The sequence below is a fragment of the Agelaius phoeniceus genome, chromosome 30 (assembly GCF_051311805.1).
Source record: "Agelaius phoeniceus isolate bAgePho1 chromosome 30, bAgePho1.hap1, whole genome shotgun sequence".
Lineage (NCBI taxonomy): Eukaryota > Metazoa > Chordata > Aves > Passeriformes > Icteridae > Agelaius > Agelaius phoeniceus.
Window position 1 is genome coordinate 2,274,697 of NC_135294.1, and position 25,753 is coordinate 2,300,449.

A 25,753-nucleotide genomic window follows, 5' to 3' on the forward strand; every position below is an offset into this window, starting at 1 on the left:
AAAAAGGGAGTATCAGGAATATTGATCTCCTCCTTGTGGTCTCTGCAGGTACAAAAGCCACTCTGAGCTCTTAAATCAATTCTATTCTCTGCAGCAGCACGTTAATATTCAAATGTGAGAGGGACACAAAGAAGGTCACAGGAGGAGCCATCCCCTTGAAATGATCACCAGCAAAAAATCTGTTGAGCTGAACAGTTTGGGCTGAAGAATTGGCAAGATATTGATGGAGAAATGGGGCACTTGGTGCTGCCTCAGTAAAAATCCTTTTGGCAGTATTAAATCAGAGCCTGATGAGAAGGTTGGCCTTGACACGGGCACCTTGAGGACATGAATTAACTCCTAAAAGTGCCAAACTAACAGGGAATGATGCCAAGGCAGGGCTGGAAGTGCCAGCACAAAGAAACCCAATAAAGAACAAGAAAAATAAAAGCAGTTATTGCAGTAAAACAAAATTTTCTGTTGGTATTAACAACTACTACACCACTACAAAGGCAGGTTTGCTCCTGTAGATTTAAAGGTGTAGAAAAATCAGATTAGAAATTATTATTTCCCATGATCATCCTGAAAATCTCACTGGATGAACCCTTCCAGAATTCCTGAATCTGCCTGATTTGAGCTTTTTTTCCTTCCTTCCCAATAAATGATTTAGGTAAGATAAAAGTAGTCCCAAACCTACATGAAGTGTGAGTGACCTGTAGATGGCTGTGTTGCTCCATGCTGCCTCAAGAGCTGATTTTCCAAGTGATTTTCTGTGAAATTCTGTAATTCCAACTGCACAGGGGAAAAAGGGATCACCTTGGCTCCCCAAACTGAGTTCCAAACCTTCTGGTGGGTTTTGGTACAGGAAGAACACAACTCCAGGCCCTTCTCCAGCTGGTATTTCAATAAACAGCCCCTTCCCAATTGAAAAATAAGGAATAAAGGGACATAAAAGCTCCAACAGTTCTTGTGTTCTGCACCAGTCTTGCTAGTTTGGGCCATTGTGGGGAGTTTGTTTTCTGCTAATTTTAAGCAGAAAACCCCTCAGAAATGTATTTCACCTTGTTTCACACCCAGAGTTTTTGGGGATGTGAATTTTTAATATTCTGAGAACTTTCTGCATTGCTGCCACTAAAGCAAGATTCAAACATTTAATTAAACTTCAGAGGAGGGAAAAGAATTAGATAAAGAGAACAGGGGCACAAAGTGAGAGCCAGACAATGAAATGCTTTTCTTTTCTATCTTCATTCCCTCTTCTGGTTCCTGACTCCAATCAAACATTTTTTACCCATTATTTTGCCTCAATGCCACAAATGCTGCTCTTGGGCTCTGCTGAGTCAGCAACCCCCCAATACCCAGCAGGGGTGGCAGGAATGAATTCCCAGAAACTGTGGCCCCAGGAGCCACTGCTGAGGGTTTGCTCACCCCAAACTGAGCAGAGCAATGACCCTGCAGGGCAGAGTGCTGCTGCTGGGTGGGCTGAGCTCACTTCCCAGCCAGGCTGACTTACAGTGATGTCCTGCCTGGTTTTGAAAGTGTTGATGTAATAGCTGTAATGGAAATCTTCCATCTGCCTCAGGATGGCTGTCATGCAGGCCACGAAAATACCCTGCAGAGGGAAAACCACAAATCACTGGGTATTCTCCTGGGTTAAGCACTCTAACTGCTAAGTGTGGCATGTCAGTGTGACCTGATCAAATATCACTGAGCAGAATCCTCCTTATCTGTGTCCTGACATCAACCTGAGACTGCTCCTCTAAACCAGTCAAGAATTCCTAAAATTCAAGTTTGAAATCTGGGTGTTGCCTTCTTTCTCCCCATGGATCACAAGAGAAACACATCCTCCAAAGACAGAATTTTATTTTATATATATTGATCCACTCCATCAGATCTTAAAGATCTTTTCCAAGCTGACTCTGATTTTCAGATTTAGCAGGGCCAGCTGCAATTCTCATGGGTGGCTCATGAAAGTGATCCCAGACTTATCAAGAATCAGGTAAATCCCCAGCTCCTGGCTTTCCCATCCTTCTGTACATGAACTCCAGGGTGAATTAAAACACCCCAGAGCTGCCTGCACCCCTCAGCTGCCACCCAGGGGTCAGAAATGCCCCTGAGGGGTCTCATCCCCCAGCCTTTCATCCTGCTGAGCCCAGGTGACAAAATGCAGCAAAGATCCTGTGTCAGGCACTGCACTGACACAAAATTCTGTGCCAAAAGGAAATGAAATCACCCCCAGTGACTCAGCTCAAACTGGAGTGGGATAACCTGAATCCTAATCCTCAGAAAAACACCAGGAGCCACGGCTGGGTGGCACAGAAGCCCTGCAGGGCAGGGAGAGATGAGTTCAGCAGGCACTGCTGCCCACTGAGAGCTCCCAGGGGATGAACCCACTGCCAGGGAGTGCTGGGGAAGGAGGGAGGGCTCCTAGGGAATGAACCTCACAGTTAAAGGCCCTGGGGAAGGGCTCCAGGGGATGAACCTCACAGTTAAAGGTCCTGGGGAAGGGCTCCAGGGGATGAACCCACTGCCAGGGAGTGCTGGGGAAGGAGGGGAGGTGGGGAAGGGCTCCCAGGGGAATGAACCCCTCAGTCAGAGCTGCTGGGGAAACGGGGTGGGGGCTTCCAGGGACTGAACCCCTCAGTCAGAGCTGCTGGGGAGGCAGGGAAGGTGGGAAGGGCTCTCAGGGACTGAACCCCTCAGTCACAGGCAGGGAAGGGCTCTCAGGGACTGACTGAATTCTTCAGTCAGAGCTCTGAGGAGGCAGGGAAGGCGGGAAGGGCTCTCAGGGACTGAACCCCTCAGTTAGAGCTCTGAGGAGGCAGAGGAGGCAGGGAAGGGCTCTCAGGGTCAGAATCCCTCAGTCAGAGCTCCTAAGGAGGCAGAGGAGACAGGGAAGGTCTCTCAGGGACTGAACCCCTCAGTTAGAGCTCTGAGGAGGCAGAGGAGGCAGGGAAGGTCTCTCAGAGGATGGAACCCCTCAGTCAGAGGCAGGGAAGGTGGGAAGGGCTCTCAGGGACTGAACCTCTCAGTCAGAGCTCTGAGGAGGCAGAGGAGGCAGGGAAGGGCTCTCAGGGACTGAACCCCTCAGTTAGAGCTCTGAGGAGGCAGAGGAGGCAGGGAAGGGCTCTCAGGGACAGAATCCCTCAGTCAGAGCTCTGAGGAGGCAGAGGAGGCAGGGAAGGGCTCTCAGGGACTGAACCCCTCAGTTAGAGCTCTGAGGAGGCAGAGGAGGCAGGGAAGGGCTCTCAGAGGATGCAACCCCTCAGTCAGAGGCAGGGAAGGTGGGAAGGGCTCTCAGGGACTGAACCCCTCAGTCAGAGCTCTGAGGAGGCAGAGGAGGCAGGGAAGGGCTCTCAGGGACTGAACCCCTCAGTCAGAGCTCTGAGGAGGCAGAGGAGGCAGGGAAGGGCTCTCACGATGTGCGGGCTCTGGCGGCTCATCCCGATCACCGTGCGGTTGATCCGGCGCAGCAGCCGCTCCATCATCTGCTGGATGTGCAGAGCAGTGGCACCCTGGGGACAGCCAGCAAGGGACACTGGAGACCATTCCTCAGGCACAGCCTTCCAGGGGCAGCTCCCTGTGTGGGAGGACTGCCCTGGCAGGGCTGAATTTCATTAGGGGAAGTAGAAAAAGGAGATTTAAGTGCACAAGCAATCGATTCAAGCACTCTGGGATTCACTGGGTGGAGAATTCCCTTAATGGATCTGCCCCAGCTTCATCAGCTCATCCTGGGGCTTTGACATCTCTTCTCTGACCAGCTCAAACCTCTCTGTTCACAGGCACTCAGAACAATTCCCATGGCCAGAGTGGGAAGTGCATTTTTCTGGCACTGAAAATTGTGATTGTTGTCCCTATTCCATAACAGAGAATGAGCAACCTCCTCATTTTTACACCATGTAATACTTTGACTTGCTCCAAATTACTGAACAAGCCACCAAAGCAGCTGAGATGACATTTTGGTCCCTAGAAAGGGAACTAAATGCTTCTAGTAGTGATAACAACTAATTCAACCTTTTCTGGCTCCTCTTCAGACAGAGCCCTTACAAACTGCACAGCAAGACATCACATTTCTATAAATATCACAATTCTGACTCATTAAAGCACAAGTAGAGGATGTTTCTTTACTGTGACTTCTCAAATAAGAACTGAGCTGAACTGGCAGCCCTGAGAGCTCGTGCTCACCACATCTTTGCGGTCCAGGACCTCCAGGACACTGCTCAGGAGCTGGGAGCTGGCCTCGTGGTCGGGCTTGCTGGAGTTGTCATCCAGCTGCCCACTCAGCTGATCGATGAGCAGGGGCAGGAGGGCATCTCTGCACTCTGCAAAGTGACACAGGGACAGAGCAGAGCCTCAGCATGCCCTGGGTATGGGCACCTCACAGGAGGGTCCTGCTCTGATCCCGTCTGGGACACCAGAACCTGCTTAAAGCCACAGGAGTTAAGACAAATGGGCTGGAGAGTCATAAATGATCAGTATTTGAGTAATGGAATCTCAGAATAGGTTGGGTTGAAGGGACCAAAAAGATCATCTCATCCTACCCCTGCCATGGGCAGGGACACCTCCCACTATGGCCCAGGGGGCTCCAGCCTGGCCTTGGGCACTTCCAGGGATCCAGGGGCAGCCACAGCTGCTCTGGGAATTCCATCCCAGCCCCTCCCCACCCTCACAGGGAGGAATTCTTTCCCAATATCCCATCTAACCCCACTGTTTCATTTATAAATTCTGTAAATTCCATCAAACAGCACCCACAGCTTCTCCCTCCTTCTGAATCACCACCCTGGATCAGGATCCCACACATTGGGCATTATATAAAGACTGGACAGCAAAAAACCTCAGTTCTTCCATGGCAAGGAATGTTTCTAGAGTTGGATTTAGTGGTGGACTGGCCCTGATGACTGTCAGGGAGCTCCTTGTGAAGGCTGTGTGGGCCCTGGCAGAGCCCAGAGCCTCCCAAGTGGCACTCACCAGCCTGCTTGAACAGGTCACTCTCCACAATCTTGGTCAGGCAGTTCAGCTTCTGCCGGACCAGCTGGTTGTCAGGGATGCTCTGGATGAACTTGCAGAAGAGGACACTGTGGGCAACCCAGAGGGAGCAGGGGGTCAGCACTGGACCCAGCATCAGCCCATCCATCCCCCACAGACACTGCCCTGCACCTGGGCCACACATGGAACCACAGCACCCCACAATGGGCTGGGGTGGAAGGGACCTAAAGCTCACCAACTCCAGCCCCTGCCATGGCAGGGACACCTCCCACTGCCCCAGGATGCTCCAGCGTGGGAGGGATGGGACAGGCACAGCTCCTCTGGGAATTCCATCCAACAGGCACATTCCCACAGAGCCCTGAGTGATCTTCAAGGGACTCAGCACAGGACTTGAAGTCCTGTTCAGGTGTTGGGGCATGGGTTGGACTCAATGATCTTTAAGGTCTCTTCCAACCTAGTCACAGAATTCTGTGAATTCTGTGAAGGTAAAACTGAGCAGTGTTCAGGAACTGCAGGCTCAAACCTCTTCAAATGAAGCTTTTATTCCAGGACAGCCCAGGTGCATCCCAAACCCTATAAGCAGGCAGTGCTCTGTGTCGTCACAGGTTAATCACAGTGGCTGTCACACCCAGGGACAGTGTGAAAGCCTCATTTGAACAGACTCAGCAGCCTGGAGAAAGCTGGAACATCCCCAGCACAAAGGCACAGCCTCCTCCCAGATGCCCCTTCCATCAGCAGTGGTGACTCACTCCAACCCCAGATTCCCTTTAATGAAATTCCACGGACATTTGCTGCCTGTCTGCTGCTTCCCAGCAAATCACTTGTGTCAGGACAGGGAGACAGGGCTGGGCAGCTCTGGGCAAAGCCCTGAGCACCACAACCAGGAACCCACAGGGCTCAGAATTTCCTGGATAAACATAACTTTTGGTTTCCCAGCCAAGGCTCAGCCTTTGTCACACTTTACAGGAGCATTCACCAAGAACTGGTGGAAACTTGCATAAGATTTCAACACTTCACTGCCCTCAGATTTTGCTTTTCAGTAAAATCTCAAGGTGCCTGTAAGGATCCCAGAATCCTGCAATGATTTGGGTAGTAAGGAACCCTAAAGTCACCCAGCTGCACTGCTGCCACCTCCCACTACCTCAGGTTGCTCCAAGCCCCTTCCAGCCTGGGCTTGGACACTCCCAGACTGAAAAACTGGGATGCAGAGAATCCTTTGAACTCCCCTGACTTCCTCTAAAGCCCAGCAAGCACTTCCTTGAGTCCATGCACAGGATCTGCACCATCAGATCATAACCAGAGTGGCTGTTTTCAGCCAGGTTTCCAAAATTCTCTGCACCAGATAAACTGGGTTTAGAGGACAAACAAACTTCATACACTTACCTGAGCTCAACAGGGTCAAATACCAGTTTGACATCATTTATGATGCTTGGCAAATACTTTAGAGCTGCCCCCTGAAAGAAGAAAGAAACCAAGGACATGAAATGCATGTGGGAAATCCAGTTTTTGTCAAAAGCTAATCTGAGGACAACTGCAGACAACTGGTTTAAAATCAAAAAAATCAAATTTATGAATCCAAAGATCCTCCAGCCACGTCAGATCTGCAGTGCAGAGTGGGAAAGATGGAAGAGAAGGGATTCATGGATAATTCTCTCATTCCTTTTTCTGGCCCAGCCCCTTCCCAACTGCACCAGTTGATGTAATTGAAGTTTTTCACTTTCCCCTGGAAATTCTGCTCACCTTGATCTTGACAGCCTCCTCCAGGGGCCGGTCCATGAGGACATTGAAGGAGAGGAAGAGCTGGCGAATTGCATCATTGAATTCATTCCCATCCTCACTTTTCCCATACACACTGCAAAGAACAGGGCCAGTTACACACAGAAATCCAGCAGCTCAAACAGGATTTCATCCTGTGGAACAACATCTTCATGCCCTCTCCCTTGACAAAGCCATGGGGGTTAAAATGGAATTGGAGATTTTGAAGCCATTTCCTGCTGGAATCTGTTATAGGGGAAAACCCACACTTTTTAGGCTGCCACTGCAGCAAATTCTACTTGGGTTCCGAGTATTAAACAGGAAAAAAAATCCAGAATGGACATGAATAAAGGGTTTCAAACCCTCACTGTCAATCTCTGGAAAGATGTTTTTGAGGCTGCAATTAAACCACTCTGATTTTACTCCAACTGGAGAATGTGTCTTCTCCCACCTCATCTAATGACTGAAGAATCTGTGTATTGGTTTCCTAAAGTTTCTGAAAATGAGGAGGAAATTCCATGTTTTACTTTATAAAAATAAATACTGGGTTACTTTTCAGCTCTACCACGTGCTGCTTATTGCATGTTAGGGAGGACTAAAAGGTTTTTCTCCCTTCTAATCAGGTATTTCAATTTTTACTCAACTCATTTGTTCCAGCCACAGACAAAGGGCAGAAAGATCCTCTTAATCAGTCAGTGATAGAGGATTTGGTGAAGAGTATCTGCTTTAGTGATATTCACTGAAGGAACTCCAGTGGGTTTCCCAGAGGAGGCCCAGGGATGGAAGGGCTGGACCCACCTCAGGTACAGCACCCGGGACTGCACGATGAACCTGAACAGGTACTTCAGGGCTTTCAGGGCTGCAAAGAGCAGCTCTGTCTTGCTGGAGTCCTCAGCATTCCCCACGTAGCAGTTCAGGACTTTGGTGAGTTTCCTTTGGAAATAGAAAAAGGAACCAATACAGGTACAGCTCAGTTCCTGTGCAAGCCCAGCTTCCTCACCCCAGAGAGGAACTGCAGGCCCAGGAACACCCCAGGGCTCCTCCTCACAGCCCATCTCCTTCTCAAACCTTGGGCTGAAAGTCTGCAGATTCCACCCTCTGGCTCTGCTCTTTGCCCTAAAAAGAGCTGTGCAGGAAGATGCAAACCCCACTCCCAGGGGAAGGGACTGAGGTTTGTCCCTGTGTGAGGATTCCCAGGAGGGGAGCAGGAGAACAGGAAAGCAGTGATTGTGTGGCAGGGCAGGGAAGGAGGCACTGCAGCAGAGGGGGACTTCAAGTTGTGTTGATTTTAGGGTGACAGCCAGTTAATGTGGATCAGTAAAAATCAAAAGGAGATTTTCAGAGAGGAAAAGCAGTTTGGTTTCTGGTTTTGCCCTCCCTATTGGCCTCAGCTTGAACTTTTCACTTCTGTTACCACAAGGGTGGTGACCTTTGGCTGAGGGGTTCTTGATCAAAGGGCTGGAAAGCCAAGATCTATGAGGGAAGTGTCTTTTCTGTCTGTTTTCACAGAAAAAAAAAATCTCACAACAGAATTTTTTAGAGGGCAAAAAGAGCAATAAGAAGGATTCTTTCTCTCCTGAACACAGAGAAGGGATGGAAGTCTGCTCCCTGCTGCCTTCACCCACTAACATCATCAAAATGACCTAATGAAATCCATCACCAAGAGCTGATGTCATCCTCAAAGCCCTCAGTGACACTGCTGGGTGACACCCGAGGCCTGGGCCAATACTCACACATAGGCCAGGGTTGCACTGAAGTGTTTGTAGATGTAAGTCTCCAGCACAGCGTTGAAATGCTGGAACTTGATGTCTCCAATCAAAGAAATAATAAATACCTGCCAAAAGTCCAGAAGGAAACAGATGCACAGAGCTGCACACTAACTTGGATAGAACAGTCTCTAATTTATTTTGCTGGGTTATAATTTTTGTTTTATCAACAGCATTAATGCTACAGAGAGTGTTAATAATGTTATAACAGTCACTAAATACTGTGTGTGTGCAATTTATTACTCTTTCCACTGTGCCTACTAAAAACCTGATGTGCATTTCAGTCCTGGCTCCTGAAAAAGCCTTAAGAAGTGTTTAAATATCATTTAATTTAGAGCAAAATACCAATTGCTCATTGGAATCACCAGGAAATGTGGCTGAAAACAAACTCTGCAGCCATAGAAGATTCACTCACCAGAGCATCAAACACCAGGAAATCATAGGTTTCATTTTCTGACATTTCCATCATGATGTTGAAAAGTGCATCGAGGGTGTCTGGCAAAAACTAGAGGGGAAAAGGAACAGTAAAAGGGTAGGGAAAGGCAACTGCTTCTGGCATCCTGCACAGGAGCATGAGTTGGATCATTCCTCCCCTTACAGCCTGGCTGGACTGGAAATCCTGTCCCTGAGAAAACACCTCTGAAGGGATCCCAGCCCTGTGTCCATGAGGAAACATCTTAGAAGGGATCCCAGCCCTGTGTTCATGAGGAAACACCTCAGAAGGGATCCCAGCCCTGTGTCCATGAGAAAACATCTCAGAAGGGATCCCAGCCCTGTGTCCCTGAGAAAACATCTCACTAGTGATCCCAGCCCTGTGTCCATAGGAAAACACCTCAGAAGGGATCCCAGCCCTGTGTCCATAGGAAAACATCTCAGAAGGGATCCCAGCCCTGTGTCCATAGGAAAACACCTCAGAAGGGATCCCAGCCCTGTGTTCATGAGAAAACACCTCAGAAGGGATCCCAGCCCTGTGTCCATAGGAAACATCTCAGAAGGGATCCCAGCCCTGTGTCCCTGAGAAAACACCTCAGAAGGGATCCCAGCCCTGTGTCCATAGGAAAACACCTCAAAAGGGATTTCAGCCCTGTGTCCATGAGGAAACATCTCAGAAGGGATCCCAGCCCTGTGTTCATTCACATGACTGTCATGATCATCTCTACAGTAAGGAAGATCTTTCTTCTCAGCTCTAAACAGCTCTACTTTGCTGTTCCATTGCTTTTTCATCCCACAGGATGAAGATCCTGAGCTCTCCAAAGCAGCCTGGCCCTGTCCCAGGCAGGACCCTGCACCCAGCCTGTCTGCAGTGACACAGGGACACATTAACTTCATGCTCAGCTGCTCCATAAACCATCACCTTGCAAAATCCCAGCACATTCACCTTGAGACCCCTCTCTGCAGGTAAGGCTTCCTCCTAAATCCTTCAGGTTTTCTGTGGGAATTCCCCCATTTCAGGTCCACTCCCCACAGTATTCTATGAGATCTCTGGGCTGTCTCTGCTCCCAGATTCACAGCAAGCCCCTCCTCATTCACAAAGGAGTTGAAAATGAAAAGTTAGGCTTTGGATGTATCTCTCATTTCATAAGGATAAAGAGGAAAATAAAGTCACTGCTCTCTCTCCCTGATCCCTGTAATAATCAACTTCTGTAATTCTGGTGAATTCCACTTATGAGAGATGGAGCACAGGTTCCCAGAGGAGCTGTGGCTATTCCATCCCTGGTGTCCAAGTGTCCAAGGCCAGGCTGGAGCAAGCTGGGACAGTGGAAGGTGCCCCTGCCCATGGCAGGGGGTGGAAAAAGCTGATTTTAAGGTGCCTTCCAAGCCAAACCATCCCATGATTTGATGATTCTCCCATTCCTCAGCACTCAGACCTGCCCTCCCAGCCTACCCAGACAACACCAGGGTTGGTGGTGGGTTCAACACCAGGCTGACACACGAGAGTGTGTGCACCAAGGAGGCTCAGATCCCTGGGAATACCTTCACAATTTCTCCTCCTTCCACCTCCATGAGCTTCCTGAGGTTGTGGGCGATGTTGCTGGCATTGGAGCGCCAGTTCAGCAAACCCAGCAGGTCAACTGCAAGGACACAAAGAGCAATCAGCAATTACAGCTGCCTGAAGGGCTGCAGAGCAGCCCACAGCAGGGCTGGGGGCTATTTTTAGTCAGTGCACAAAGAGCAATCACCCTGAGGTACAGAATGTTACCTTGAGGTGCTTTTGTCTTGGCAAAACAGCAAAGCTCTGCTATAAATGGAAACCTGGCTGCCATCTGATAACACATTTGGAGACCATTCTGCAGGTTTTTTTAAGGTCTCAAGAGCAGGTATCTGAAGCCAGGAATTTTACTGAAGAGCACAACTCAGCACAGGCCCTTCCAGAGCTGCTGGAAGTCTCCCATCAGTGACCAGCCCAGGCTGGACTCAGGCACACACTGCTCTTCACTCTGACCCCTTTGGGCAGGGCAGAGCTAATGCACATCATCACCCTGGAGAGCTCAGCCCTAGCTGCTGCTCTCTGAACAGGCAGAGGAAAGAAGGCAATTAACCTCAAATACTTCAAATTCTGATAAAACACAGACCCTGTCACTGACAGGTGACATTTCCACATGTGCCAGCACACTTGTTGGGCTGAGCACTGGCAGTCTGGATCGAATATTTGTGTGAAAGGGTTTCTAGGGGCTGCACAAACATTCTGGGAGCTTCTTCTAGCAGCTTGATGGGACAGGGCTGCCACTGACACATGAGCAGCAAAATGAAAGCTGAAGCTCTCTGGCCACACACAAAAAGCTGCCTGGAGAAAATGGAGAAAATGGCCTCTGTAATTCAGAGCCCCAGCAGAAGCCCTACCATTCTGGGTGAGTTTGGTGGAGCAGATGACAGTGGCAATCTGGAAGCTGTCCTTTGTGCTGTCTTTCGTGGGGGTGAAGTTGGCCAGAGAGTGCAGGTTTTTCCCTGAGGGAGCCTCCTTCTCCTCCATCTCTGTTTTGGTGTAAGGAAGAGTCAAATAACTCTTGGCATCTTCCATTTTCTTGTTGTCACCCTGTTGGTTGGACACAGCAGGGAGAAGGGTCATGGCCCACAGTGACAGCCAGAATGGGTTTGAAACACTTTTTCATTTCTATCATTGTTTGAGTTCCTAATTTCAGGGATAAGTTGCCCATACTGCAATGAACTGAGCTGTTTCCAAAGCCACAAAGTTTAGGAGGATTTCCCACCCCACACACACATTTTGTAGCTTTCTACTGCTTGGAAAATCAGCCAGGAGAGAGTTTTGATGAGTCAAACACGAGACAAGGCTGGAAATGCCCAGGTTACCTTGTAAATAATCAAATTGTGTTTGCCATCCTGCAGCGTCGTTCCATCTGCATTCATCAGCTTCACAAAGCCCATGCCAAAAGCCCTCTCAGATCTATCCCTGGCTGCAAAACAGGAGAAATCTTCATTAGCCATTGTCTTATTCATGTCCACACAATCCCAAATGCAGCCCTCTAACCTCATCAGCAGCTTTATTTAACAGGTAAGTGCAGCTACACAAACACATCCTCCTGGAGCATCTCCCACACACAATTTTAGTGTTTTTTCTGGACAGATTAATGGTTGGACTCCTTGATCTTCCAGGTCTTTTCTAACCTTAACAATTATATAATTCTATATCCTCTGATATAGAATTCTATAGATACTCTTGGTTGGGATTTTGGTTTGTGAGCTGTGGATATGGAAGGATGTCACTGCCCTCAGAACCAGGCACCTTTGAAAGCCTTTAAATGGCTGAGCCTCAGATTATTGATCTCATTTCAGGGCTCTGAAGTGATCTGATGGAACTTCTGGCTCTAATGCTCTCATTAGCCTTTCATCAGCCTAATTAGAAATCCTCCTGTAGGAAGATCATTAGAAGCCCACCAGGCCTTGCAGTGAATTTTGGGAAATAAATTAAAAGCAACACCCTACACTCAGAAGCCAAAGCAATAACAAACATTCACAATTGTCTTTCAGGGGGATAAACTGCTGCTCCTTACAAAATTTTAGTTTCAGGACAAAACCAGCACCAAATTCTGTGTGCAAAAAAATTGAATTATTTTTGGTTTTTTGCTTGCCACAAAACTGGGAATAAGTAAACTGAGGAAGAAGAAAATCTGCAACACTGTGAATAAACAGAAATGCAAGTTCTACACTCAGTGGGAGTGGGAGGAGCAGAGCAGTCCTGCAGGTGCCCCTTCCTGGCACTCACACTCCTGGGACGAGCGGTGACGGAAGGTGAACCTCAGGTGGCAGCGACTGACTTCTTCTATGGCAATGGCCACCTGCATGGAGAAAGGATGAAAACAGCATTGTCCCTGGCCCCAGGCACTCTGCAGCACATTCTGGTGCTGCTGCAGCTGCTGTTCTACATCAGTCCTGCTTTGCACACAGAGAAGAAGGCAGATGTAGAAGTTTCTGGAAAAGGGCTGTTGACAAGTTCGACTACCCGACCCTTGAGCAGACTCATGATGTGTGTCACTGCCTCAGAATTAGCAAGGGCTTTTTATCAGAAAAACACACACAGCAAGGCTTGACTGGACAGAATTCAATGGTATATGTTGGAAATGTCTCTGACCCTTCTAAACCAGCCTCTGATTGAGGTTCTGATTAACAACTGGCAAATTGCTGAAAAGACTCTTGAGCTGTGCTTGTCCTCCTTCCTGCAAGGGGCCCTGCAGGGGATAACAAACACTGCCCCCTCCTTTAAACAAAAAGGGGGACCTGTGGATGTGGCAGTGTAGTCAGAGAGACAGAAATGGATCACTTTCCTAGGAATTGTTCTGGACAAAGCTGTGAGAAGCTCAGAGAAAGAATTAAACCAATCTTGCAGCTGGTGCTTTGAACAGCTATTTTCTCATAAGATGTTTACCTAAGGGTGTCTTCTTAACTAGCCAGTGGTGGGAGGGGTGTTGATTAAATGACCAATCAGGTCCACCTCTATCAGAAGGGGTATTAAAAAATGGGTTTGTAATAAACTCAGATTAACCAGCTGAAGTGAGTTAACGTGTCTCCTCACTCCCTTCCTGACTCAGCAGCGACACACAATTGTCACAAACATATTTCATGAAAAATCTTTTCTTTAGGATTTTTTTTCCTGAGAAGCTGAGAGCCCTCAGGAACAAAATGTAACCAATGGTTATCTGCTGCTGTGGAATGCAACAGGTGCATCTGGGATTGGTCTCATGAAGTTGTTTTTAATTAATGGCCAATCACAGCCCAGCTGTGTAGACTGTCTCAGTCAGTCACAAACATTTGTTATCATTCTTTTTCTATCCTTAGCTAGCATTGTGATGAAATCTTTTCTTCTATTCTTTTAGTATAGTTTAATATAATATATATCAAAAAATAATAAATCAAGCTTTCTAAAACATAGAGTCAACATTCTCATCTCTTCCCTCATCCTAAGACCCCTGTGAACACCATCACATGCAGTGATGACAGAGCCATACCTTGACAGTCTCGTACCAGCAGGGCTGCTTGACCTGGTAATAAACCACAGACTTGTACTCCGAGACTCCCTCGTAGCCAGCCCCAGGGTGGATGGCTTTCTTTGGACAAAACACAGGCAGGGAGAAAAAAGGTAAATATGGAGGATTTTGGGTGTAAATCTTCAGAGGGTGTCAGAGGCCGTCCTACCTCCTGCAGGTTCCCATCCTCGTCGTGCACAGACATGGTGACCTCAACGTTCTTGGGGGTTTTCTTCTTGCCTTTGTCAAACTCCCCCTGGATCAGGGTGACGTAGATGTCATTCCTGACATCACCTGCAATTCCCAGAGTTTAATGAGCTGGATTCTCATTCCCACTGTGACAGCTTGAAATGTAACACCCTTGGGTGCCACGTTATCCTAACTTCCTCTTACCCTTTAATTAACAACACCCCCCATCACACCATTTTCATCTCTGTCTCAAATTACATGAAATCTTCTAAAATGAACCATTTTCCTTTCTACACACCTCTGTACTTATGTTTTGTTTTGTTTTTTAATTTAATGAGCTCTCTAGGGTTAAACCCACTCTGAATGGGTAGATCAAAGCCATATGCAACAAAAATTCCTTCGACTAAAGAGACATTTTCTTCCAAAAGCTCCATAAACCATCATTTTGCCATAAGAAAGGAAACTCATGTTTTCAACTTCTTGTGACAAAAAAATAAGAAAATAACCTGGAAATTTGAAGAAAAATATAAAGTTTTCAGATTTTTTTTAAATAAATCTTTTTGTGACAGAAATTCTAGCATTTCAGGTGGCTCTTTCACTCCATGGAATGTAGAAGCACATAGGACCTACCAGGAAGGATGATCTCAGGGAACCCCATTTTTCGAGCCACTGCAGTGGATCTGTCTACAAGGTGGGAAAAATCCTTCTGAACCTGAGCCAGATCCCCAGGGAGCAACTTCAGGGAGACCCAGAGACCTAAGAAAAGGGAGATGACACTTGTTTACTGAAAATAAACAGGTACAAACCCGTGAAATTTAAGCCTGTGATTCCAAAAAAATCTGTGTTTTCATGACAATTCCATGTCCCCATCTGGTTCTCTCTTGCCCAGTCCTTCCTGTCCCTGAATCTGAGAAAGATTTTTCTTGGCAAGAAGATTCTCTGAAACAAGGCCCAAACTTTCAGAGATGAATCTTGAGTGACTTTGAGACAAGGAAGACCAGAAAAATCTGGAATAATGTGATTTAACCCCAAAGCCATTTGGGACATGCAGCCATGTCCACTTACAAGTATTTCATGCCCTATAACACACTTTTATTTTAAAGGTGTTAAAAAGTATTGACCTTAAATGTATGACCAGCAAGCAAGGAGCTGTTCTCATGCAAGTTTTGTCTGGTTTTATCTGGATTCCACCTCCATGCATGATGGGACAAAGGGACAAAGTGAGAACCATGGCAAGGACTCTTGGGCTCGGGGAAGGGATTGAACTCCACTAAACCTTGCTCCCTAGACTTTCACCACCCATTTATTCCCTAGAGCCTCCCCCAGGCTGGGTTGCCCCAGGCTGCACCTTGGCCCTTGTGGTTGACCTCCTTGGCAGCGATGACTTTGTTGAAGACAGAGGTGAGGGGCTCGTTCTCGCCGATGACGTGGGAGGTGATCAGGGGGGACATGATCAGCTGCCGCTGCCTGATGTAGGTTTCCATGGCAATCCTGGGCAGGGGGACACAAAAACGGGGTCAGGAATTGGGACAGACTGACACCAATCACATGCAAGACAGGGCTGGCCAACAGCTGGCTGGTTTACAAATCAATGGGGGTTTTTTAAGGATTCCATGGGGATTTTCATTCCTTCACCTGCACAAAATCTGTTTAAACTTTCACACTAGGAAATGCACCACAGTCTATCCCTCAGGCCTAAGGTAAGTAACACTGACCTCAGGATTTAAACCCTGACTTCAGGTTTGTCTCAGAGCTGTCTCTATGCAGATTAACTATTGGTAAACTAATATAAATTAATATAAATTGATGACTGCTGTGACAACACCTAAGTGATGAACCCATTCCTAGTCACAAACAAGACTCATGAGGTTTGGATCTTGACCCTGACTTCACTCCTGTACCCACAGCACCAACAATGAGGGAGAAACGAGGTCTCCACAGGCTGCCCACCCCCTGGTGTCCAGCTGGGGGTCTGAACTCAGCCTCACTGGAGCAGAAGAAAAATGGGAAAAAATCCCAAACCAACAAAACAAAAAACTAATCAAACAAATAAGAAAAACCAAACAAACCCCGAACCAGAACAATTAACAAACAAACAAACAAAAAAAGTCAAACCAAAATAAAAACCCCTAAACAAATAAAAAATAACCAATCAAACTCACAAAAAAAAAAAAAAAAAAAGAAAAAAGAAAACAAAGTAGCGGACTAACATTATTCTGCAAAGGGAAAGCCATCCTTCCAGGCCCTGAAAGGGCAGGGAAACAAACCCAAATCTCCCCTGAAAATACCCTGTAATAACAAATGGCTGCAGCCAATGCTTTGCTCTATTTAGGGCTGTAACAACAAGGCTGGGTCTACCCAAACAAGCTCCATTTTTGTCACTCCAATGTGCCAAAAAAGGGAGCAATCAGAGCAGACAGAACAAACACACAAGTCTAACTCTCAGTGCAGAAATGCAGAACTCATTGGGGCTGGAATTTCCTCCCCAGAAAGAGGGAGAACCCCCTTCCCTCCCTATGACTGAGCCTGACCAGGAAAGGCGGGCAGGGAGTGGCACAGAGGCTCCCACACAGCAGGGACAAAAAGCTGTGTCTCTGCTGAGCCTCTCTGAAAATCCTGCCTTTCAACCCCTCAACATTTTGTAAGTCACATTCCTCCAGCCCCACATTATTTTACTCTGTGTTCCTCTTCCTCACCCCACAGGTACCCAGAAATTCCAGCTGCAGGGCTGAAGTCCCCAAGCAATTGATTCTCTGACAGAGCCATGAAAACCAAGGGGAACAAAGGCTCCTGAGGGTGACAGAAACCTCTCCCTGCAAAGAGCTGCCTGCTGCTATCAGCTGATCTGTTTGTAGAGCCCCTGGGGCTCTGCCAGGCTCCCAGACACATCTGTCCCTCCCCAGAGGATGCCTGCTTTGGCCAGGGGTGGCTGAGCCCTGGAGCCCAGTACTCACTGCTGGAAGGGGATAAAATGCTGCTTCTCCTCGTCGTCCACCTTCCCGTGGATGATGTCAGTGATGTCCATCACTGCAATGACAGCAGAGCATCACTCAGAGCTGCAAGAACCCAGAGAGAGCCCTGCCCTCTCAGAATGGAAACAACAAGGGGTTATTTTGGGCCAGTGTCATTCAAAACAAGGGCTCTGAGCGACCTGGGGTAGTGGAAGGAGTCCTGGCCATGGCAGGGGTGGAACTGGATGGGATTTAAGGTTATTTCCAACTCCCAAAAAATCTGGGATTCTGTGACAGCAATGGAGGGCATCACTCTCATTTTAACTTTTTTAAAAGCACATTTACAATGATGTGCATTGTCAGCTCTGCATAGCAGTGAGTGTGAACATGTTGAATACACCCTGATAAAATACTCTTATAAAATACACCCTTTGAGAAAACCAGGTGGCACTGGGGCATTTCAAGGCAAAGAAATTTCACTTGTATTCAAATGCTGCTTCTTTGGATATTGATTTCCACCAAGGATTTCAAGCAAGCCCCTTCACAAGAAGTCCCTGGAATAAAATAAGAATTGGCAGTCTCGTTCACCAAGGCTCCTTTAAAACCTCCAGCTTTATCCCATGAGTCCTGAAGAGCAAATCCCACTCTGATAAAGCCCTGATAAGTCTGCTGCAGCCTGGCAGCCTGTTATATTTGTGGGAGGTGACAAAAGTGACAAAAGTGAGCAGTGACAGAGTTTGATCTCCAGCTACCACCTTCATGAAACATCTCAGAGGGACAATTGATCCGCCCTGGAGCAGAAATGCTGGCCCTGGCAGCTCCCAGTGTGTGCTGGCACTCACAGCACCCAGCTCCCAGTTCCCAGCCCCATGTCCCAGGCCCCCCAGGGGTTTAGTGGGCCCTGCAGGTGCCCCCAGGGGGGCAGTGCCCACCTGCCACGCCGAAGGGCCTGCGCAGCCCGCAGGTGTGCTTCTTGCCATCCTTCAGCTCCATGTGCCCCACCCGCACGATCTGGCACACCAGGCTGATCCTGGGCCTGATCAGGTCTGAGCTGCTCAAGTCCTGAAAAAAGAGCTCACATCAACTTCCATCAGTGTCCTTTCTGAGAGGAAAAGAAGAAAGAAGGAGAGAAGGAGGGAAGGAGGGAGGGGAAACGGGCAATCCCCCAGCCAGGGCACAATGTGCTCTGACTCCATGATTTCAGAAGGCTGAACAATTGCTTTATTAAGCTGTACTATATAATACTATAATAAATAGTAATACTATACTAAATAGTAATAATACTAATTACTATATACTATATATATATATATATATATATATAGTATATATACTGTACTATAATACTATACTAAATTACATCCTAAAGAGATACTAAAGAAAAACCCATGACTGAGACAGCCAGGACACAGCTTTGACCCAACTGGCCAAGGAAACAAAACAACCTTCACCAATGTGCAGTAACCAAATCACTTTGGGTAAACAATCTCCATAACACCTTCCACATGTGCCAAACAGCAGCAGCAAGCAGAGGTAAGAATGGTTTTCTCTTCTTCTCTGAGCTTCTCATTGCCTTCCCCAGGAAAAATCCTGGGAGAGAGAATGATGTCTCTCTCTGTTCAGAGAATGTGAATACCACAGGAGGGGTTTTGTTGAGTTCTACACAGGTAAAAATTGTGGCCTTCTGGATCTGGAGGGAGACCATGAGGGGGATGGAGATACTGATAGTGCCAGGACATAGGGAATGGCTTCCCACTGCCAGAGGGAGTGATGGGATAATGGGGAGAAATCCTTCCCTGTGAGGGTGGGGATGGGCTGGGATGGAATTCCCAGAGGAGCTGTGGCTGCTTCTGAATCCCTGAAGTGTCCAAGGCCAGGCTGGAGCAGCCTGGGACAGTGGGAGCTGTCCCTGCCCATGGCTGGGGTGGCACTGGATGGGATTCAGGTCCCTCCCAACCCAACCTGTTCTGGGATTCTCTGAACTTACAGTAAACACTGCTTGGAGGTTGTTCAGTTTCTCAATTTCTTTAGGCATCCCATTGCTGCCCCAACGAACCAGGTAATTTTCACTGCAAAGAAAGGGAGAAAGAGTAAATTTTAATGAATCAACACCTGACATCCTCATTTCCTGGCAAAAGCCCAACAGCATTTTAACCTTTAAGGAATATTTGACCAATCTTTTATCCCAAAATGCCTCTGAAGTGACTCACTGATGGAGGCAGGATGGGGTGAGCCCTGGCAGCTGCTTCCCTGGACAATTCCCACTGCATGGCCACACCTGATAACTGCAGTGATGGACACAGAGTGTTCCTGACACGGAACTGCCTCCCTGATAAAGCTCCTCATATCCTCCCAACTCTTCAGATGTGAACTGGCACTGGCTGGACAGCAACATCATTTAAACCCATGATTTACTGGGAAACAATTAATAAAATGCTTAACCAAGGCTTGCAGCCACAGCAGGGAAAATTAAGAATATAAAAAGACAATGTGGGATCAAAGAAATACCCAGCTTTAGGAGGGACAGTGCCTGGACTTCCTATCTCTCTGAAACTCATTCCAAAGTAATTGGAATTCATCTTCCCCCACTGGGGCAGCAACCAACAGAACTGGAAAACATCTGCTGGATGTCCCTTTCTAACCCACTGACTTCTTTGAATGATCACCTTGATGACTACATTGCTTAAGAATTTCCAAAAAAGCCCCTACCTGATGAATTTGGAGAGGTCAGGGTCATAGAGGCTCATCAGCAGCTCTGCATCTTCCCCAATGTTGCAGACAAAGTTCTTGAAGTTCACATAGAGGCTGTAAGTGTGTGTGGAGTTGAATATTGGCTGTCCCCGGAGGTCCAAACTCTGCTGCAGGGACTGCAAAGAATTCCAGATTTCCATTACATTTTCTATTTCCACGACAAACAAACACAGGAGAATGTAGTTCTGTTGCCAGAGGAGCTCAACATTAAGAGGAATATAAAAGCTCAGTGGGCACAGAGGACAAACCAGGGACAGCAGAGGTACCTTCTCCTCCTGAATCCTCTCATCAATCCTCTTGGATGCAGTTTCATGGGCCTTGAAGAGGGAGATTGTGCTGGTCTCATCTGGGTCCAGGATGTTCCCATTGTCATCTCGGACAACCAGGTCCAGACCCAGGATCCTGGACAGCCCCAGGAGACAAAAAAAGAGCCAGAATGTGTCAGCAGCAAAGATCAAATCCCTGCCCAGGCTGCCAGTGCTCAACATCCCAACCTTGGAATAACCTCACTCACTACTGGTCTTCCTGCCTCAAAAAACTCCTCCCTCCCATTTCCCCATTGAAGAGAGAAGGAATTTGTCAGGCAATTCAATCCTAAGGTGACATCTCCCTTATTCCTGCTTCAATGGCTTTGTTTCAAAGGTGGGTGAATGTCTACCAAGCTCCCAGACTGCAGCTCATTGTTATTCTTTGCCATAAGCTTCTTCTTAATTCACTTATGACCTGAGTCACAGCTGACAGGCAGATAAATGAGTCCTGGGGACTGCAAACCACTGAGGGCTGGGGTGTCTGGGGAGTCCTGTCCCTCAGCTGCTGATAAAGCAGAGCATTTCCCCACACATCCAAACCCAGGCACACACTGTGCTCCAAGGGGAAGGCCCTCCATGCCAGGATTTGAGCAGAATTCAGAGAGGAGAATTCCTGGCAAGGCACAGAGATCTGTGGCACATCGAGAACCAACTGCTCCATCTCCACCTGCCAGGTGGTCACAATGTCACAGGGACTCAAAGCTGCCATTTCACCTAATTTCAGCCTAATTCAGTGCCTGCTTTGGCATTAAGAGCCTTCCCTGGGGTTTGGGAGCCTCCTCTGCCCTGCAGGTGGAGTTTGGAGCTCACCTGTTGCCATAGTCAATCTTGGCAGTGACTTTTTTCTTGAGCTCAGCCAGTTCATCCTTGGGCAGGGTCCCAGAGAGGATTTGGGATCTCCACTCTATCAGGCTGTAGGTGAGCTGCTGGACATGCCTGAACTGCGTGGTTTTGTTGTTCTGAGGCAAAAAAAAGGGCAATTTTAATCAAGGAAAACCTGGGAACCTTAGCTCAGCAACCTTTCTGAAATGTGTGCAGCTGCAGAACCACACAAGTTTTATTGAACTAAAAATACCTGGCACTTTGTGACACCACAAGATCAGAGCCACACAGGAAATTCTGCAGCACTTGGCACTGCCAAGGTTTAAGTGCCTTTAAGATCTTTAAGTGTCTTTAAGGGCTTCACCTTTCCCTGGGACATTATTTCAGAAAAACCTCACCCACTAAAAATAGACCACTGGTGATTTCCAGCACTTCCAGACCACTCTGATGGAGATTTTTTATAAAAGGCACAGAGAAATTATGTTAAAGGACCACAACTGCACAAGGATACTGAACAAAACCTGCCTGGTGAAGAGTCCCCTCCTGCCATTCCTGTTACCATCTCTAATTAATGAAAATACTTCCCATGCCCTTCACTGGTTCCGCCCTCATAAAATCAGTCCCATCCCCACACCTTGTTCCTGCACCTCCAAGCTCCAAGGCTGTAATTAAACATGGATATGTGGTAACCCACCCTGTTTGTGGCAGTGTGTGCTTAGATAAGTAAATAAGCTTTTAAAGTCTCAGGGATGACATTTAACCCATTAAAAAGGGAGCCCAGGCTTCCCTCTCTCTCTGCCACCTCAGTGGGGCAGCTCCTGGGAGGATTCTGACTCTTTTGCCACAGATTTGAGTTACTGGCACAGTGATGAGGTCATTCAGCTCCAAAGGAGAAATTTAAGCCTAATTCAGTGCCTGGTTTTGCATTAAGAGCCTTCCCTGGGGTTTGAGGCCCCAAAGGCCAGAAGCTGGGTTTGGGTCACATCTCCCCCACAGCCCCTGTCACCTTCTGGTGCTCCCTGGGCGCTGGAGCTGTTCATACAAACCCCTCCTGCTCCCACACAGCACAAAAAGAACCTAATTGCAATTATCTCCCCATTCTCATCTCTGCAATGAACAGGAATGACATAAACTACTCATATTTCCCTCAAATTTAAAGGTATGAAAAAATCCTCCCTTCGATTTGGGTGAACACCAAGGTGCTGACAGGGGCTGCTTGAGCTTTTAGCTCCATAGAAAAGATATTTGAGATACATTTCATAAACAACCCCCCCCCCACCACCCCATGTTCTTGCATAAAAAAGCTTGCAAAGAAAGGCAATTCATGTGAATTTTCAGAGCAGACCTCAATTTGACCTGAGTTATCTCCACAGCTAATTCCTATTAACTAGACCAATTAAAAACTCTCCCCATTTCTGTATTTATTTTGCAGTGGAGATAAAGCCACTGCTGCAATGAAACCCACAGAAATTAAAGAAGTGAAATTAAATGCTGCCAAAATAAAAAATCCCCTCGTGTTTCCTTTTTCTCCTCAAATGCCTCCTTCCTCCTCTAGCTTTTTAAAAAATTCTTTTAATACATACTGCAGGGAAAATAAAATAAACTCAAATCCATTTTAAACCACAACATTTTCCAAACCTATTTTAAGACTTATAGTGGTTAAGCACAGGAACATGAAAGATTTCTGCTTGTTAAAAAAACAGATTCTGAGGCTGGGACCTGAAAGTTATTCAGAAATAAAAAATGCCAGGAACAAAACTCTCTTTTCACACAGTAATACCATCATGTAGAGCTTCTCATTAAATTGAGAGGGTGGAATAAATTCTTGTGGTTTCGTGGCACACAAACACAACTTATTTGTGGCCTGGTGAAATTTCCAATAGGAAAACTTGCTCTGGGTGCACTGGGTGATTAGAGCTCATTTAAACTCACTCCCTCTTCTTAATTAAAGTATTGGAGCACATTTTGTGCAGGCTGAAGTCGTTCCTGCTCAGAGAAAAATCAAATTTGACTCTTTAATGTGTCTTTAAAATAAAGCAAGTCCCTGTGGACTCATTTCTTTGAGCAAGAAGCACCTGCTGCAGGACAGTCCTCAGATCCCTGCAGTGCCAGGCTTGTGCCACTGCTGAGGGGACTCTGTGCTCAGGGATTTAGGACATGAGAGCTCCTTCCCCACCCTACTGAGAGCTCCAGACATGGGAGGCCTTGGAGCAGCCGAGGAATTCCTTCTGTGGGGCAGGGACAGGAGCCAGGGATGGCTGGGGCTGTGCCAGGGAGGGTCAGGCTGGATTTTGGGAAAGTCTGCCCAGGCTCCCCAGGCAATGGGTGCCAGAGCTCCAGGACAGTTTGGACAGCACTGCCAGGGATGCCCAAGGTGGGATTTTGCGGGGTCTGTGCAGGGCCTGGGGTTGGATCAGTGATCCCGTCCAGCCCAGAACATTCCATGATGGGGATTTCTGACAAGTCACATCTCCCCCCATGACACATCCCTGGTTCTGTCCCTGTTTCCCAGGGGAGCTCTGGGTGGGCATCAGCCAGTCCATGGGGTTCCTACAACCCTCCCAGCCCAGCAGAGCCCACCCTGCCCACAGCTGTGTCAAACTCCAGCTCTGTGCCCAGCTGGGCTTTCCTGCCCTCATGCAGGGCTGGCAAGGACAGGCAGAGCAAGGCCTGGATCTCCCAGGTGAGCTGGGCCCCCCAGGCAGCCCTGACACAGTGACAGTGTGACCCACAGTGTCACCCTGCCTCTGACAGACCCCACAGCTGAACACTCTGAGCCCCCCATTCCATCACTCAGCTCTGCCCCAGGCAGAGGCACAGAGCTCCCTGCAGAGCCCAAGCTGAGCTCATCTCACAGCCCCAGCCCCAGGCTGAGCTCTCCTCCCAGCCCCCAGCCCTGGGATGAGCTCCCCTCAAAGTCCTCAGCCCCAGGTGAGCCCCCCTCACAGCCCCAGCCCTGGCACTCACCACGTACAGCCTGTGCCAGATGACTGCCCACTCCCCCCATAGCCAGCAGCCCAAGCTGAGCTCCCCTCACAGCCCCAGCCCCTGGCTGAGCTCCCCTCACCCTCACGATTCCCAGGCTGAGCTCCCCTCACAGTCACCATTCCCAGGCTGAGCTCCCCTCACAGCCCCCAGCCCCAGGCTGATTTCCCCTCACAGCCACCATTCCCAGGCTGAGCTCCCCTCACAGCCATCATTCCCAGGCTGATTTCCCCTCACAGTCACCATTCCCAGGCTGATTTCCCCTCACAGTCACCATTCCCAGGCTGAGCTCCCCTCACAGTCACCATTCCCAGGCTGAGCTCCCCTCACAGCCACCATTCCCAGGCTGAGCTCCCCTCACAGCCACCATTCCCAGGCTGAGCTCCCCTCACAGCCACCATTCCCAGGCTGAGCTCCCCTCACAGCCCCAGCCCCAGGCTGAGCTCTCCTCACAGCCCCCAGCCCTGGGATGAGCTCCCCTGCAGAGCCCAGGCTGAGCTCCCCTCACAGGCTGAGCTCCCTCACAGTCACCATTCCCAGGCTGAGCTCCCCTCACAGCCCCAGCCCCAGGCTGAGCCCCCCTCACAGCCACCATTCCCTGGCTGAGCTCCCCTCACAGTGACCATTCCCTGGCTGAGCTCCCCTCACAGTGACCATTCCCAGGCTGATCTCCCCTCACAGCCACCATTCCCAGGCTGAGCTCCCCTCACCCTCACCATTCCCAGGCTTATCTCCCCTCACAGCCCCAGCCCTGGCACTCACCACGTACAGCCTGTGCCAGATCACTGCCCACTCCCGCAGCGTGGCTGTCAGCTCCTGGCCGAGGGGCAGCTCACTGGGAATCACTGTCTCGTGCTGCCTGGGGAGAAGGGAGACAACCAGAGAAAGGTTTCACACTCAGGGTTTACAGTTAATGCAAAACACCCTTTTTTGATAAATGTAAAAATGGAAACTCCAGAGGAGTTGATGTTCACACAATTCACTCACACATGATGTCAAGACCCTTAAGCTGTTCTCAACACACACATCCACATTCATCATCCATTTTTAATGCAAAATGCTTCAAGCTCCTTTCACCCCTCTTATTCCCTGTGCATCTGTTCCAAACCCAGGATAAAGAGACAGAAATTAAATTTGGAAGAATCCCCACACGCAATGGTAACAGTTACTTGAAAATGAGAGTTGAAAAAGAAGTGTTTTATAAAGTTCCTTCCTTTGCAGCCGCTGTTTTGCTCTCACTTTATGAGCACAGACCCAGCTCAAGGAATCCAAGGAGGAGTCATTTCCTCCAGTGTTTTCCAAGACAGGAAGGAATCCACGCTCCTGCTGGGCCCTGGCTGCCAGCAGGAGTCTGCTATGGCTTCCAGGAGTCCCCAGGAGAGCTGGATGGAGCTGGGCTGACCCTCCCCAGCAGTGACTTGTCCAGCAGAGCCTCCTTAACTCTGCAAATCATCTCCTGCTGCCCTTACTCCCGACTGCTCTGCTTTGTCAGTGCCTGAAAAATGGAATTACGCAGCGCTAGTCCAGCTCAGGAGGTACGCCCTGGCTTTGTGACAGCCACAGCTATTTCAATTGGTTCTTTTGGGGTATAAATGGAATGAAATTCCCTGGGTTTTGCTGCCAAAGAAGTGCCAACCTACCCCCGGTCCTTCACGATGGCCTCTTTTAAATGGATGTAAGTTTCTGGGAAAATGCCCTAAAAATAAAGAGAGAAATGAAATAAATCAATCTGACTGTGGGATAGGCTGTGACAAGAAGATATTTAACAAAAAACAGGGGAAAGG

At 48.3% G+C, this 25,753-nt stretch overlaps 1 protein-coding gene across 1 annotated transcript in view; it reads right to left on the reverse strand.

Annotated features, from left to right (window-relative positions):
* Positions 1 to 25,753, reverse strand: part of DOCK5 (dedicator of cytokinesis 5) — an 89,293-nt gene that overhangs the window by 39,764 nt on the left and 23,776 nt on the right. Inside the window, exons 4-28 of the mRNA XM_077191721.1 lie at positions 25,610 to 25,665; positions 24,732 to 24,828; positions 20,973 to 21,121; positions 20,121 to 20,256; positions 19,813 to 19,970; positions 19,091 to 19,172; positions 18,036 to 18,165; positions 17,107 to 17,179; positions 15,501 to 15,643; positions 14,783 to 14,908; positions 14,133 to 14,257; positions 13,946 to 14,044; positions 12,706 to 12,778; positions 11,793 to 11,896; positions 11,325 to 11,517; positions 10,458 to 10,555; positions 8,899 to 8,988; positions 8,451 to 8,551; positions 7,516 to 7,650; positions 6,703 to 6,814; positions 6,346 to 6,416; positions 4,945 to 5,051; positions 4,162 to 4,298; positions 3,396 to 3,491; positions 1,490 to 1,588 (exon numbers count right to left, since the gene is read on the reverse strand). Coding sequence (XP_077047836.1) covers positions 1,490 to 1,588; positions 3,396 to 3,491; positions 4,162 to 4,298; positions 4,945 to 5,051; positions 6,346 to 6,416; positions 6,703 to 6,814; positions 7,516 to 7,650; positions 8,451 to 8,551; positions 8,899 to 8,988; positions 10,458 to 10,555; positions 11,325 to 11,517; positions 11,793 to 11,896; positions 12,706 to 12,778; positions 13,946 to 14,044; positions 14,133 to 14,257; positions 14,783 to 14,908; positions 15,501 to 15,643; positions 17,107 to 17,179; positions 18,036 to 18,165; positions 19,091 to 19,172; positions 19,813 to 19,970; positions 20,121 to 20,256; positions 20,973 to 21,121; positions 24,732 to 24,828; positions 25,610 to 25,665 — 2,790 coding nt within the window. The remainder of the gene's footprint in view (positions 1 to 1,489; positions 1,589 to 3,395; positions 3,492 to 4,161; positions 4,299 to 4,944; positions 5,052 to 6,345; positions 6,417 to 6,702; positions 6,815 to 7,515; positions 7,651 to 8,450; positions 8,552 to 8,898; positions 8,989 to 10,457; positions 10,556 to 11,324; positions 11,518 to 11,792; positions 11,897 to 12,705; positions 12,779 to 13,945; positions 14,045 to 14,132; positions 14,258 to 14,782; positions 14,909 to 15,500; positions 15,644 to 17,106; positions 17,180 to 18,035; positions 18,166 to 19,090; positions 19,173 to 19,812; positions 19,971 to 20,120; positions 20,257 to 20,972; positions 21,122 to 24,731; positions 24,829 to 25,609; positions 25,666 to 25,753) is intronic.